The 12,018-nt window shown below is 59.9% G+C and overlaps 1 protein-coding gene across 1 annotated transcript in view; it reads left to right on the forward strand.

The window, feature by feature from the left end:
• Positions 1-11,752, forward strand: part of DISP3 (dispatched RND transporter family member 3) — a 50,717-nt gene extending 38,965 nt beyond the window's left edge. Inside the window, exons 12-21 of the mRNA XM_082615201.1 lie at positions 896-1,032; positions 2,143-2,327; positions 4,397-4,527; positions 4,605-4,777; positions 5,770-5,896; positions 6,417-6,562; positions 8,754-8,913; positions 9,718-9,835; positions 10,258-10,420; positions 11,326-11,752. Coding sequence (XP_082471327.1) covers positions 896-1,032; positions 2,143-2,327; positions 4,397-4,527; positions 4,605-4,777; positions 5,770-5,896; positions 6,417-6,562; positions 8,754-8,913; positions 9,718-9,835; positions 10,258-10,420; positions 11,326-11,688 — 1,703 coding nt within the window. The 3' untranslated portion in view covers positions 11,689-11,752. The remainder of the gene's footprint in view (positions 1-895; positions 1,033-2,142; positions 2,328-4,396; positions 4,528-4,604; positions 4,778-5,769; positions 5,897-6,416; positions 6,563-8,753; positions 8,914-9,717; positions 9,836-10,257; positions 10,421-11,325) is intronic.
• Positions 11,753-12,018: the final 266 nt, after the last annotated feature.

Consider the following 12,018-nt stretch of genomic DNA (forward strand, 5'->3'; position numbering starts at 1 on the left):
GGTACAAGGGTGCAGGGGCCCTGTGGGGAGAGCACATTAAATCCATGGTTTGATTCTCCTTCGGGAACAAAAGTCTGTGTCCTTGGGTCACCGTGGAAGGGTCGGTGCAGGGGTGAACCTGAGGCCCTTGTCCGTCGTCCCACCAGCTCTCTTCAGCCGACAGGGCGGTCCCTTCTTGCCACCACGCCAGCCTGGCTTGTGGTGCTCTGTGAACCTGCCTTGTGTGCCAAATCCATCCTGAGTGTCTGGGGTGGGGGGCAGGGGCGTCCTGAACACTGGAGGCTGGCTTATCCCTGCTGGGGCCTCCATCAGATGTGGGATGCCAGGATGCGTGTGGGAATAAACCCGTCACATGGGGCAGTTCTGCGTGTCCTAGTCGTCACACGGCCATCGTCACCCCTCTGTGCCCACCACCCTCACCAGCAACACGCCCCCACCATTCACGCCATGCCTGGGGCATCGTTGTTGGCGTCACTTCCACTACCCTAGTTCCTACTGGTACATCACACCATGGCTCCCACCATCACTGTCATTCCCTCTACCCGTGCTGCCACCCCATCCAGTGTCCACCACCACCTCCCCTCCATCTATACCTCCACCCCATCCAGTGTCCACCACCACCTCCCCTCCATCTATACCTCCACCCCATCCAGTGTCCACCACCACCTCCCCTCCATCTATACCTCCACCCCATCCAGTGTCCACCACCAACAAGCAGTCCCCCATCATTGCCATGGGCTCGGTCCAGTAGAGAGGAACAGAGCCACCATTCAGAGATGACCCCAAGGTCAGGCTCAGCTCCTCAGTCAACAGAGCCGAGGCTGGGCTGTTACAGGGTTAGGGGAAGCCAGTCGAGGTGATTGTCCCTCCTCCTCCACACCTCGTTTGTCCCTAGACTCCCCGGGCACTGTGTACATCTCCAAGGTGAAGAGCAAAGGCCACCCGGCTGTCTACAGGTTCTCCCTCAACGCCAGCCTGCCTGGCCCTTGGCAGACCGTGTCCTCTGGGGACGGGGAGGTGCCCTCCTTCCAGGTGAGCCTGGCTGTCGTTAAGTGAGCTGCCACTACCAGGGGAGGGGGCCCTCAATGCCACACTGGTGGGCGCTGGCCACATGGGGGTGGGGGCAGGGCCTGCGAGGATGGAGCTGCTGCAGGCAGGCGAGGACCCTCTCCCACCGTCAGCCAGGCCTGCGGCAGGGACCTGCAGAGTGGTGAGAGCACAGGCTGCTGAGTCAGCCAGGCCTGGGTTCGAGTCCTGGCTCTGCCATTTATAACCTGTATGTCTTTGGGAAGATTATGTAATCTCTCTGAGCCTCAGTTTCCTCATCTGTGATACGGGGACATGAAAGGTACCAGCCAGGGATGTTGGAGGTACATGAGGCAAGGCCTGTGCATTCTGTAACATCTGAAACATAGTAAGTGCCCAGTAAATTGGGAGCTGTTAGTTAGATTGTTGTTCTCAGCAGTCTGTTCTAGCACCCCAGAAAGGGGGCTCCCAGGGCCAACCCAGGCCTCTGATTTTTCCCTCTCAGGAATCATTTGTATTTCTTTAACATGTTTCACCTGCAGGGTGACAGTTACACATGTCAGCTCATTTGTTCGGGGTTTATATTTCCATTCAAAAGGTGGGGTGTGAGAGGCGTTCCCTGGCTCTGACCTTTGCACTGCAGTTCTCACTGCCTTGTCACCTCCTCCTAGGACCCAGTCCTGGCCATCCTTATCAGTTTGGCCTCCTTTTCCACTGCCCCATTCATCCTGTGCCTTATCGTCCTAATATTTAATTCAAGGCCCTTAAAAGAATCTGAAGCCATCGTAATTGGCAGCTCCAGGAGGGCAGGGACCAAGCCCGTCTGGCTCACAGCCGTATCCTCAGAGCCCAGCTCAGGGCCTGGCTTGGAGTAGATCCTCAGTTGAAGGAAGGACTGAGGCTCAGAGAGGCAGGGAAGGATTTGCTCCGTCTTTAAACTTGAACCCAGGCCTCCTGCGCCTCTGCCCAAGGCTCTACCCCCTGACTCTGGGGGCTGGAATGGGGGCAGGGGGCGGGGAGCACTCCAAGGAGGGAGGGGACCGAGCCTGAGGCTGGGCCCAGGCCGAGGCAGCCTCCCAGAGTCACCTGTCTTGTCTCTGTCAATCCACTGCTTAGGTGTATAGAGCGCCTTTTGGTAACTTCACCAAGAAGCTGACCGCTTGTATGTCTACAGTAGGGCTGCTCCAGGCGGCGAGCCCCTCCGGCAAGTGGATGGTGACGACCTTGGCCTGCGACACCAAGCGGGGCTGGAAGTTTGACTTCAGCTTCTACGTGGCCGCCAAGGAGCAGCAACACAGCCGGTAACAGAGCCTTGCAGATAAGTCGGTTTCCACCAGCCCGGCCCACTTGTTTGCCCCTCTCACGACACCTTTAAGAAACCCCAGTCCGGGCTTCCCTGGTGGCGCAGTGGTTGGGAGTCCGCCTGCCGATGCAGGGGACACGGGTTCGTGCCCTGGCCCAGGAGGATCCCACATGCCACGGAGAGGCTGGGCCCGTGAGCCATGGCCGCTGAGCCTGCGCGTCCGGAGCCTGTGCTCCGCAATGGGAGAGGCCACAGCAGTGAGAGGCCTGCGTGCTGCAAAAAAAAAAAAAAAAAAAAAAAAAGAAACCCCAGTCCATTTCTACCCATCTGTTCAGATGTTTCTCGCCCAAGACTGGGGGTTGGGGGAGGGGGACAACAAGACGCCAGGCCCGCAGTTCGTTCCCCCATCTGCTGCCTTCCCTCTGGATGGCTCCCGCGGGAGGCGCAGCAGCTGTCTGGCCCCTCAGCACGCCAGGCAGTTCCCAACTCAGAACTTTTGTATTTGCTGTTCCCTGGGCCTAGGATGCTTTTCCCTAGCTCCTCCTGGGATTGACTTGTTCTCAAGATTCAGGTCCTTACCCAGATGCCTACCCACCCCCAACAAGGTTTCCCTGACCAGACCGCCCTCCCCAGCGAAAATAGCCACACCCGCCTCTCCCCATACGTCACCCCGCTGCTCTCTTTCTGGCTTCTACCACCACCTGGAATCATACTGACCTACTGGTTTATTACCTGTCCTTGCTCAGGAGCACGCAGGCATCCTGTGTGAGCAGCTTACTGTTCTGTGTGTATCCCCTCACCTAGTGCTATGTAGCGGGTGCCCAGGAAACACTTGCTGAGTGAATGAATGGATGAGTACACTCTGCATTCCTCTCCAAGGCACTATCCACACTCTCAATACCTACAGTTAATTCAGAAAAAAAATGTTTAATGTTCCCCCTCCCTCAGACTGTAAGGTGATGGGAGAGAGCCCGTGTCTGTTGTCTTTACCTACTGTATACACACGCCCTACCTAGTGCCTGGCCTGAAGTAAGTGCCCATGAACACCTAATGATCAACTGCACTCTGTGCCTCGGGGGTCTCTGAGCCAGCTGGGGCCATCTTTTCCCAGGTTCCACCCGCCACGTTCTGACCATCGAGGCTGTGTCAGCCGAGGGCCTGTCTCTCATCCGCTCATTCATTTAACACTGAGCACCGACTGTGAACGGGCACGGCGCTGGTGCTGGGGATGGGAAACAAGACAGATGTGACTCCTGCCCTCGGGAGGTAGCAGCTAACAAGTCAAGCACAGTGTCACTGCAAATTACAATACGTGCTCTGAAAGGAAGAGCTCACGGCTGCTGTGGTCCAGAGAACAGCAGCGCGGGGCCTGCACTGGTGACACCAGGGACCCATGGTCTCTGACAGGGCCTGGCCTCAGGACATTGAACACCCACACGAGGCTGATGCTTGGGGCAGGGAGATGACCAAGATGGGCTCACTGGGCCCTTCTAGCCTGGCACACCTCGGCTCGGGGGATGAGGGGGTCCCTCTGCTTCCCCTCCAGGGTCGGGCTCACACTGCGCATATACAGTAGCCACTGGGGTCAGGCTGCCTGGCTGAGCTTAGAACATTCTAGAAAGAGCCTTGAGCTACATCAAGTCCAGTGGTGAATAAGCTAACCATGGAATCCTTTCTTCAAACAGAATCTTGAGGCTCTGTCACTGTTGAGATTAAAGTGGGGCAGGGGGCTTCTGAGCACCGACCCCCAAGGCTAGCCCTGGGGCCCCTTGAGGACCGTTTGGAAGCTGCTGGTCTCTTCCACCCCTCCTGCCGCAGGCGAGGAGACACATGCAGAGAGGGGAAGTGCCTTGAGCAGGACCACAGGGTGGGCCTCGGCAGGGGCGGGACTAGAACAGGTGTCCAAACCCCAGGCCTGAACCTAAGATTAAATCCCTGTGCTGGGGGAGCCCGAGCCCGTCCCCTGCACTCTTCCAGCCCCTGTGCACGGCCGCCTGTGCCCCTCCTCCCCCACTGCTCCTGGCCTTCCTGGCCTCAGTCCTGGCCTCGCCTCCTTTGCCTCCACAGGAAGTTGTACTTTGCCCAGTCCCACAAGCCCCCTTTCCACGGGCGTGTGTGTGCAGCCCCTCCTGGCTGCCTGCTCGGCTCCAGCCCCGATGGGCCGACCAAAGGCTTCTTCTACGTGCCCAGCGAGAAAGGTACATGTGGGGCGGCCGCGGTGGGGCCTTGGGAGGCTGGGCCCCGCCTTCCCATACAGCTGTGACTCCCTCCGCAGCGCCCAAGGCCCACCCCTCTGCCACCTTCGGCTTCAACCCCTGCGTGAACACGGGCTGCGGGAAGCCAGCGGTGCGGCCGCTCGTGGACACGGGGGCCATGGTCTTCGTGGTCTTTGGCATCGTTGGCATCAACCGCACGCAGCAGGTGGACAACCATGTCATCGGAGACCCGGTACGCATGCCCAGGTTGGGCAGATGCCAGAGGGCCCGGCCACACCAGGCTTGCAAGCTAGCACCAGCCCAGGGCCCGCCGGCCCAGCTCCGCACACCCCGTCTCGGCTCCTCGGCTGCTCACCTGGCCCACAGGCTCCGCTACGCGGCACCATTTCTCTTGAGGACTGAGCAGCATTGAGCTCTTAGAATCGCCCAGGAATCTGGGTACAGTGGGGCCTGAGCCAGTGGCCCCGCATCATTAGGGGTGGAACGGAGGTGAGGGCAGTACAGGTGTGCAAAGCCTCCCTGCCCTCCTCCTGCACGGGGCCATCCCTGTGCCCACAGCCCTTGCTGCGTGCCTCGGCCATGGTGCCCTCGCTCGGGGTGGTCTCCCCCCCTTGTACATGTTTGTGCCAGGGCTGGGCTCTTGGGCGTTGGAGGGGAGAGGAGCTGACACGGAGGTGTGACTAGGTCTGTGCCTGGCCCTTGGTGGGTGCTGAGACATGGTGGGAAGGACCGTGGACGTCAGTACCCTTGGTCATGACCCCTGCCTTGGGAAGTCAGCCTGGCTGGGTGTACAGGGTTTCAGACAGAAAGTAATTCGGGAGCCAGGTGGGGTCAGAGGACATCTGTCCAGTCTGGACCGGGAGTCCACAGGTGTTCAGAGGAGGGGTGGGGAGGCAGGGAGGAGAGGAGGCCCACGCTGGAGGACAGGTGGGACTCGGCTGTGCCGAGGGATAGGGGAAGGCAGGGAGCCCAGGTGAGCGCGTTGTAGGATCAAGGAGGGAAGGCTGAGGGGGCCCGTGCGGGTGGGCAGCAGTGGTAGCAGAGGTGCTGCCGGGGGCAGGGCAGAGCAGGCTCGAGCAGGACCGCGGGTGACCAGGCAGAGGGCTCCAAGTGCCAGCGACGAAGGTAGCAGGAGCTGCCGGAGGTTCCTCCCTGGGGGTGGGGCCCAGGATTGAGTTCCCGACTCACTGAGCAGTCGCACTGGCTTGTGTCTCCTTGGGAAAGGGCAGCGTCATCTACGACAGCAGCTTTGACCTCTTCAAAGAAATCGGGCACCTGTGTCGCCTCTGCAAGGCCATCGCGGGGAACTCGGAGCTGGTGAAGCCGGGCGGGGCCCAGTGCCTGCCCTCAGGTGCGTGCGGGGGACCTGAGGGTGGACAACCCCGAGGGCGCGTGTGCCTGGCGTGAGGGTGTCTGCAGACATGTGTCCAAGCTTATGTGTGTCCACACTAGGGTGGGGGGCGTGCGAATCTTCCAGATGAGAGCGGGCTCGTGCCTAAAGATGAATGGCACAGAGCCGCACGGGCGTGGGGAGGTGTGCGGTGTGCAGGGCGCACCTGCAGGAGAAGCTTTTCCAGAACTGGGAGCAAGGCCATGGGCCGGCCCAGATAATAACCTGGGTCAGGCCAGGGCTCTTCCTGAGAAGGCACAAGATGTCAATTTCTGCCCTGACGGCTAATGGGTGTTGTAGGTTTCCCGATGGCATTGCCAGTGGTTCCAGACACTTTTTAAACTAGGAGGTTGGGGGAAGGGTGCGTGCCCCTGTGCATACACACCCAGATGGGTAAGTACACATGTGCAGGTAGGATGGGGGGAAGACGTGCTCCCTTCCCGGGTCCCCGCCCCGACCTACCTCTCCCCTCTCCCCACAGGCTACAGCATCTCCTCCTTCCTGCAGATGTTGCACCCCGAGTGCAAGGAGCTGCCTGAGCCCCACCTGCTCCCAGGGCAGCTGTCACACGGGGCCGTGGGCGTCAAGGATGGCCGAGTGCAGTGGATCTCCATGGCCTTCGAGTCGGTGAGCCCAGGGTGGGCCGCCGGGTGCAGGGCAGTGTGCTGACCTCACAGAGTGCAGTGTCACCACTGGACCTCGTCCCAGAGCAGAGCAGAGTGGTTGTTCTTCAGAGGGGAGGCTGAGGCCAAGAGGGGTGAAACTGCTTGCCCAAGGTCACGGGGTTAGTGAGCGTCAGCATCAAGTGCTAAACCAGGCCGTCTGACCCCCAAGCTCGGCCTTTCTGCCACACGGGAAGCCACCCACCTCCCACCACCCTCCCTCCCCGACAGCCCGAGGTCCACATCGTTTTCCGGGGGCAGGTGACAGTCCAGGACACTCCCCTCTGCCACTGTGAGGGGACAGGTTTGGGACCAGAGAGCCCCCGTGCTGGGCCCCCCAGGAGAGCTCGGAAGACAGGGGACCAGCCATTCGACACTCCACTGCTTCCTCGCTCACCCCCTAGGCTCTGCCAAGGAGACACCCATGCACACACACCCATGCACACACATGTGCACACACGTGCACACACGCACATCCCCGACCTGGGCATCGCGGGCCTGGCACTAGCACTTGACACCGTGAGACTTGCCAGGTCTGCCCCCGCTGCCTCCGTGCTGAGCCCCGGGGTCCAGTCCTGGCTCTGATCCTGCTGTGCTCTGTGTCCTTGAGCAAAACACTCGTCCCCTCTAGCCTCCAGTTCCTCCTCTAAAGATTAGGGTTACGGCTCCCTGCCCGCCCTCTGGCGTCATCCAGAAGCTAGGGTAGGTCAGTCACGTGAAGGTGCTGGGGAACGAGAATTCATATGACAAGGGCGATTCTTTTTTTTTTTTTTTTTTTTTTTTTTTTTTTTTGCGGTACACGGGCCTCTCACTGTTGTGGCCTCTCCCGTTGCGGAGCACAGGCTCCGGACGCACAGGCCCAGCGGCCATGGCTCACGGGCCCAGCCGCTCCGCGGCATGTGGGATCTTCCCGGATCGGGGCACGAACCCGCGCCCCCCGCATCGGCAGGCGGACTCCCAACCACTGCGCCACCAGGGAAGCCCAAGGGCGATTCTTGTTCTTCGGCCCCGGCCCTACTTTCTGTCCTACCACCTGTGCCACTCACTGAACGAGCAGCCAAAACCCTGGCCACCGCGAGGAGGACCCACACCCCCTCCAAGCCCTCAGTGAGCCCCAGGCTAACGCAGACACCACTTCAAAGCCCCACGTAGTTTTTTAAAATTGTGGTAAAATATACATAATAAAATTGGCCATTTAAACCATTTTTAAGTGTATAGTTCAGTAATATTAAGCATAGTCACAATGTTGTGCAACCATCACCGCCATCCATCTATAAAACTTCTTATCTTGCAACACTGACACTGTCCCCATTAAACACCGACTCCCCAGGCACCCCCTCCAGCCACCACTCTGCTTTCTGCCCCCATGGATTTGACTACAGAGGCGGAAGCCCACAGCACTGTTCTTCTTGTGATTGGTTCGTTTCACTTAGCACAGCGTTCTTCACATCCATCCATGTTGTAGCCGGCATCTGAATTTCCCTCCTTTTTAAAAAAGGCCGAAGCCGCAGACAGTTGGAGGAGAGAATCCCTGCTCAGGCTCCCCCACCAGCACGCAGACACACACGTGCACACAGACACGCTGTAAACTGCTTTGTGCTCAGGGAGAGCAGAACTGGACCAGTGAGGTAACATACATGAAAGTTCCAGAGCTGGCGGCCGTGAACCAGACAGGTCACCTGCCTTCCCGGACTCACAGTCCAGCCAGGAGAGGAGGGGCAGGTTGCCGGGCAGTGACAAGAACTGTGATGGGGAAGCACCGAGGACTTGCAAAGCCCAGAAGATGACCGTCTTGGGGCATCAAGGAGGGCTTCCTAGAGGAGACGGAAACCTCATGAGGCTTGAAGGAGGGGTGGGAGCAAGCTGTGCAGAGGGCAGAGGGACAGTGTGGGCCGAGGGTGGGACGCGGAGCTGGGGGGCTCTGGAAGTTGGAGGTGGTTCTGTTGGAAAAGGACGAGGACCCGTCGCCGCTGTGAGAGTCACACGTGCACCCAGAGGCTGGTGGGAAGTGATCTCAGGCTCACGCTTCACACAGCGCACTCTCTTTGCAAGTGGCCAGAGGCCAGCTGCAGCTGTCACAGAGCAGACCAGCTATCACCAGGGCAGCAGCACGGGCCACAGCTGCCCGCCTGTCTCACTGGCTATTGTCCCCGCAGACCACGTACAAGGGCAAGTCCTCCTTCCAGACCTACTCGGACTACCTGCGCTGGGAGAGCTTCCTGCAGCAGCAGCTGAAGACGCTCCCCGAGGGCTCAGCCCTGCACCGCGGCTTCCAGACCTGTGAGCACTGGAAGCAGATTTTCATGGAGATCATAGGCAAGTGGCAGCCCAGCCACCCCCTGCCCAGGGTCCTGGTGGGGTGGGCGGTGGCAGCAGGGACACGGAGAGGTGACCTAGAGCAGGAAGGGCACGACCTGGCCTGTCTGAGCCACACTTGTCTTCTCAATTCTGGCCGAGAGCCCTGGAGAAACTGGGATGACACAGTGGCCGGGAACACTGATCAGAGACCAGAGTTTGGGTCCTCTCCTGCTTGGGGGCGTCTGGCCACATTTTCTGATCCTGAATTTGGCCACCTAAAAAGTAATGGTAACGACCCTCATGGCAGTGGTCTCTCATTAGGAGCCCTTCTTTTTTTTTTTTTTTTTTTTTTTTTTGCGGTACACGGCCTCTCACTGTTGTGGCCTCTCCCGTCGTGGAGCACAGGCTCCGGACGCGCAGGCTCAGCGGCCATGGCTCATGGGCCCAGCCACTCCGCGGCATGTGGGATCTTCCCGGACCGGGGCATGAACCCGTGTCCCCTGCATCGGCAGGTGGACTCTCAACCACTGCGCCACCAGGGAAGCCCTAGGAGCCCTTCTTGATGCCAAGCCCTGGCTGAGGCCTGACCTATGTTATCTCTTTAAACTCCAAATGAGGCCTAGGGAGTAGGTACTATCATTACCCCATTTTACAGATGAAGAAATGGGGGCTCAGAGAAGTCAAGTGGCTCACCCAGAGTGACACAGCTAGCTGTGACGCTGCCATTCTGCATAACCCCAGTACCTCTGGTCCGTGAGGGTGAGGGGGCTGCGGGTGCCCCGCGGCGCAGCCCAACTGAGGGCCCTCTCCTCTCCCGTCCAGGGGTGCAGAGCGCCCTGTACGGCCTGGCGCTCTCCTTGCTCATCTGCGTGGCCGCGGTGGCCGTGTTCACCACCCACGTGCTGCTCCTGCTGCCCGTGCTGCTGAGCATCTTGGGTAAGTGGCCCAAGCAGCGGGCAGGGGGCTCGCTGCTGGCTTCCGGTCAGCAGGTTTCTCTCCACCCTTAACTGTCCCGTCTTTTCAGCGGTTTCCCGACTCCCCACCCCAAGCAAAAAGAGCCTCTGTGACAGTCCTTTATAGGACCACGTGCTCCCCGAGGGGAGCCAGGTGTCACCAGGTGGTAGCTCTCGTCCCGAGGACATGTTGCTGCACTTGTCCCCTCTTTCAGCCCCGCCCCCCCACAACACAGCTCTCTCTGGCCCTGTCCCTACTCATCGCACCTGTCCCCAGAGCTGGGGGCTCCACCGTAGACTTTACCAGCTTCCCCAGGGGCCCTTAGAATTTGTCCAGCAACCTCCAGGACTGTATGGGTGGGAGCAGGTCCCAGCCGCCTCCCCGCCGCCTCCTGTGCCCCACAGGCAGTGTCTGCCTCGTGGTGACCATCATGTACTGGAGCGGCTGGGAGATGGGCGCCGTGGAAGCCATCTCGCTGTCCATCCTTGTCGGCTCCTCGGTGGATTACTGCGTGCATCTGGTTGAGGGCTATCTGCTGGCCGGAGAGAACCTGCCCCCGCAGCAGGCCGAGGTGAGCACCCTGCCTGCCCCACCGCTCCCCAGCAAATCTTCTCCCGCCTCGGTGCCAGTGAGGACCTCCAAGGGTAGCTGGACACCCCTGGTGCCCAATGCCCAGCCAGGATGTGTTCCAGGAGGCTCAGTTTCCAGGGCCATTCTCCACGCCCAGGGGACTCAAGTTCTAAGGCAGCTCCACCCAAGCATCGCTGTGGGTGGTGGGTGGTGGGTGGTGGGTGGTGGGTGGGCCCACTCCCCCCAGCCTCTGTCTCCCTAAGTGAGCACGAGGAGTTGAACCAGGCGATGTCCAGGGGCCCTTCCTGCTTCTCGGTTCCCTGAGTGTAAGTCTCATTCTGTAGCCCGGGGAGCAAGTCTGAGCCCTCCTAGTCGTGACCTTGAGGCCACCAACCCCTGCCCCCGCTGGACCTCGTGGCATAGGGAAGACATGCCCGCGTACCAGTGCCAAAACTAGCTCTGGGTCTCGTAAAGTTTTTGGCTTTTCTTAGTTTGGAATTGTGTTGGTGTGAAACGTTCATAAATATGTAAATTAAGTCGGTTATACATTTAGCTGCTCTTGGTCAAAAGAAGGAAATCAGTTCCAATCACGGCTAACATGTTTGAGGACCTACTGTGCAGATCATCAGTGCCCTGGTTGTCATAGCCACATTTAACACGCCGCTACTGTGTGCTGTGCACCGTGAGCTGCTGCAGGGGAACCGCTTCAGCTTCACGCCAACCCCAGGGAGCAGGTGCTGTTATCACCCCCGTTCACGGAGGTGGAATGGGGAGCCCGTGAGAGGAAGGCTGGCCTTGGACAGCGATGCGTGTTTATCCCGGGTCCAAGCCCCCATTCCAAAGCCCCAGGCAGGGAGGCACCCCCTCCTGCATCTGGGGCCCCAGCTTTCTCTCACCCACACCCAGGATGCCCACTCGCAGCGCCAGTGGCGGACGCTGGAGGCTGTGCGGCATGTGGGCGTGGCCATCGTCTCCAGCGCCCTCACCACAGTCATCGCCACGGTGCCCCTCTTCTTCTGCATCATCGCCCCGTTTGCCAAGTTTGGCAAGATCGTCGCACTCAACACTGGAGTCTCCATCCTGTACACGCTCACGGTCAGCACAGCCCTGCTCGGCATCATGGCGCCTGGCTCCTTCACCCGGACCAGGACTTCCTTCCTCAAAGCCCTGGGTGCCGTGCTCCTGGCAGGGGCCCTGGGGCTGGGCGCCTGCCTGCTGCTCCTCCAGAGCGGCTATAAGATCCCCCTGCCCGATGGGACCTCCCTATAGCCCTGGCACTACGTCCGGCCTTGCACACCTTTGGTCCAGTGGGTGGGGGAAGATACGCTCATTCTCTGACCCCAGAGGCACTTTGTTCCCAGCTTGGCTACAACTAGTTATGTTCCCAGGCCTGGGCCAGACGTCACTCACCTGTGTGACCCACACTGCCTTCATCACGGTGCCAGCCACCGCTGGGTGGTCAAGCTGGCAGCCGCCCTGGACTATGCCTGGTGGTGGAAGAGACCAGCCTTCCTCCTGTGCCTGGTCACCATGAGGGTCCGGTGATTTTTGCAGGGGGCTTCCCTCTCACACTGCCTCGGTGCTCACAAGAACTTTCTG

The sequence above is a fragment of the Mesoplodon mirus genome (assembly GCF_964341445.2).
Source record: "Mesoplodon mirus genome assembly, chromosome: 3".
Classification (NCBI taxonomy): Eukaryota; Metazoa; Chordata; class Mammalia; order Artiodactyla; family Ziphiidae; genus Mesoplodon; species Mesoplodon mirus.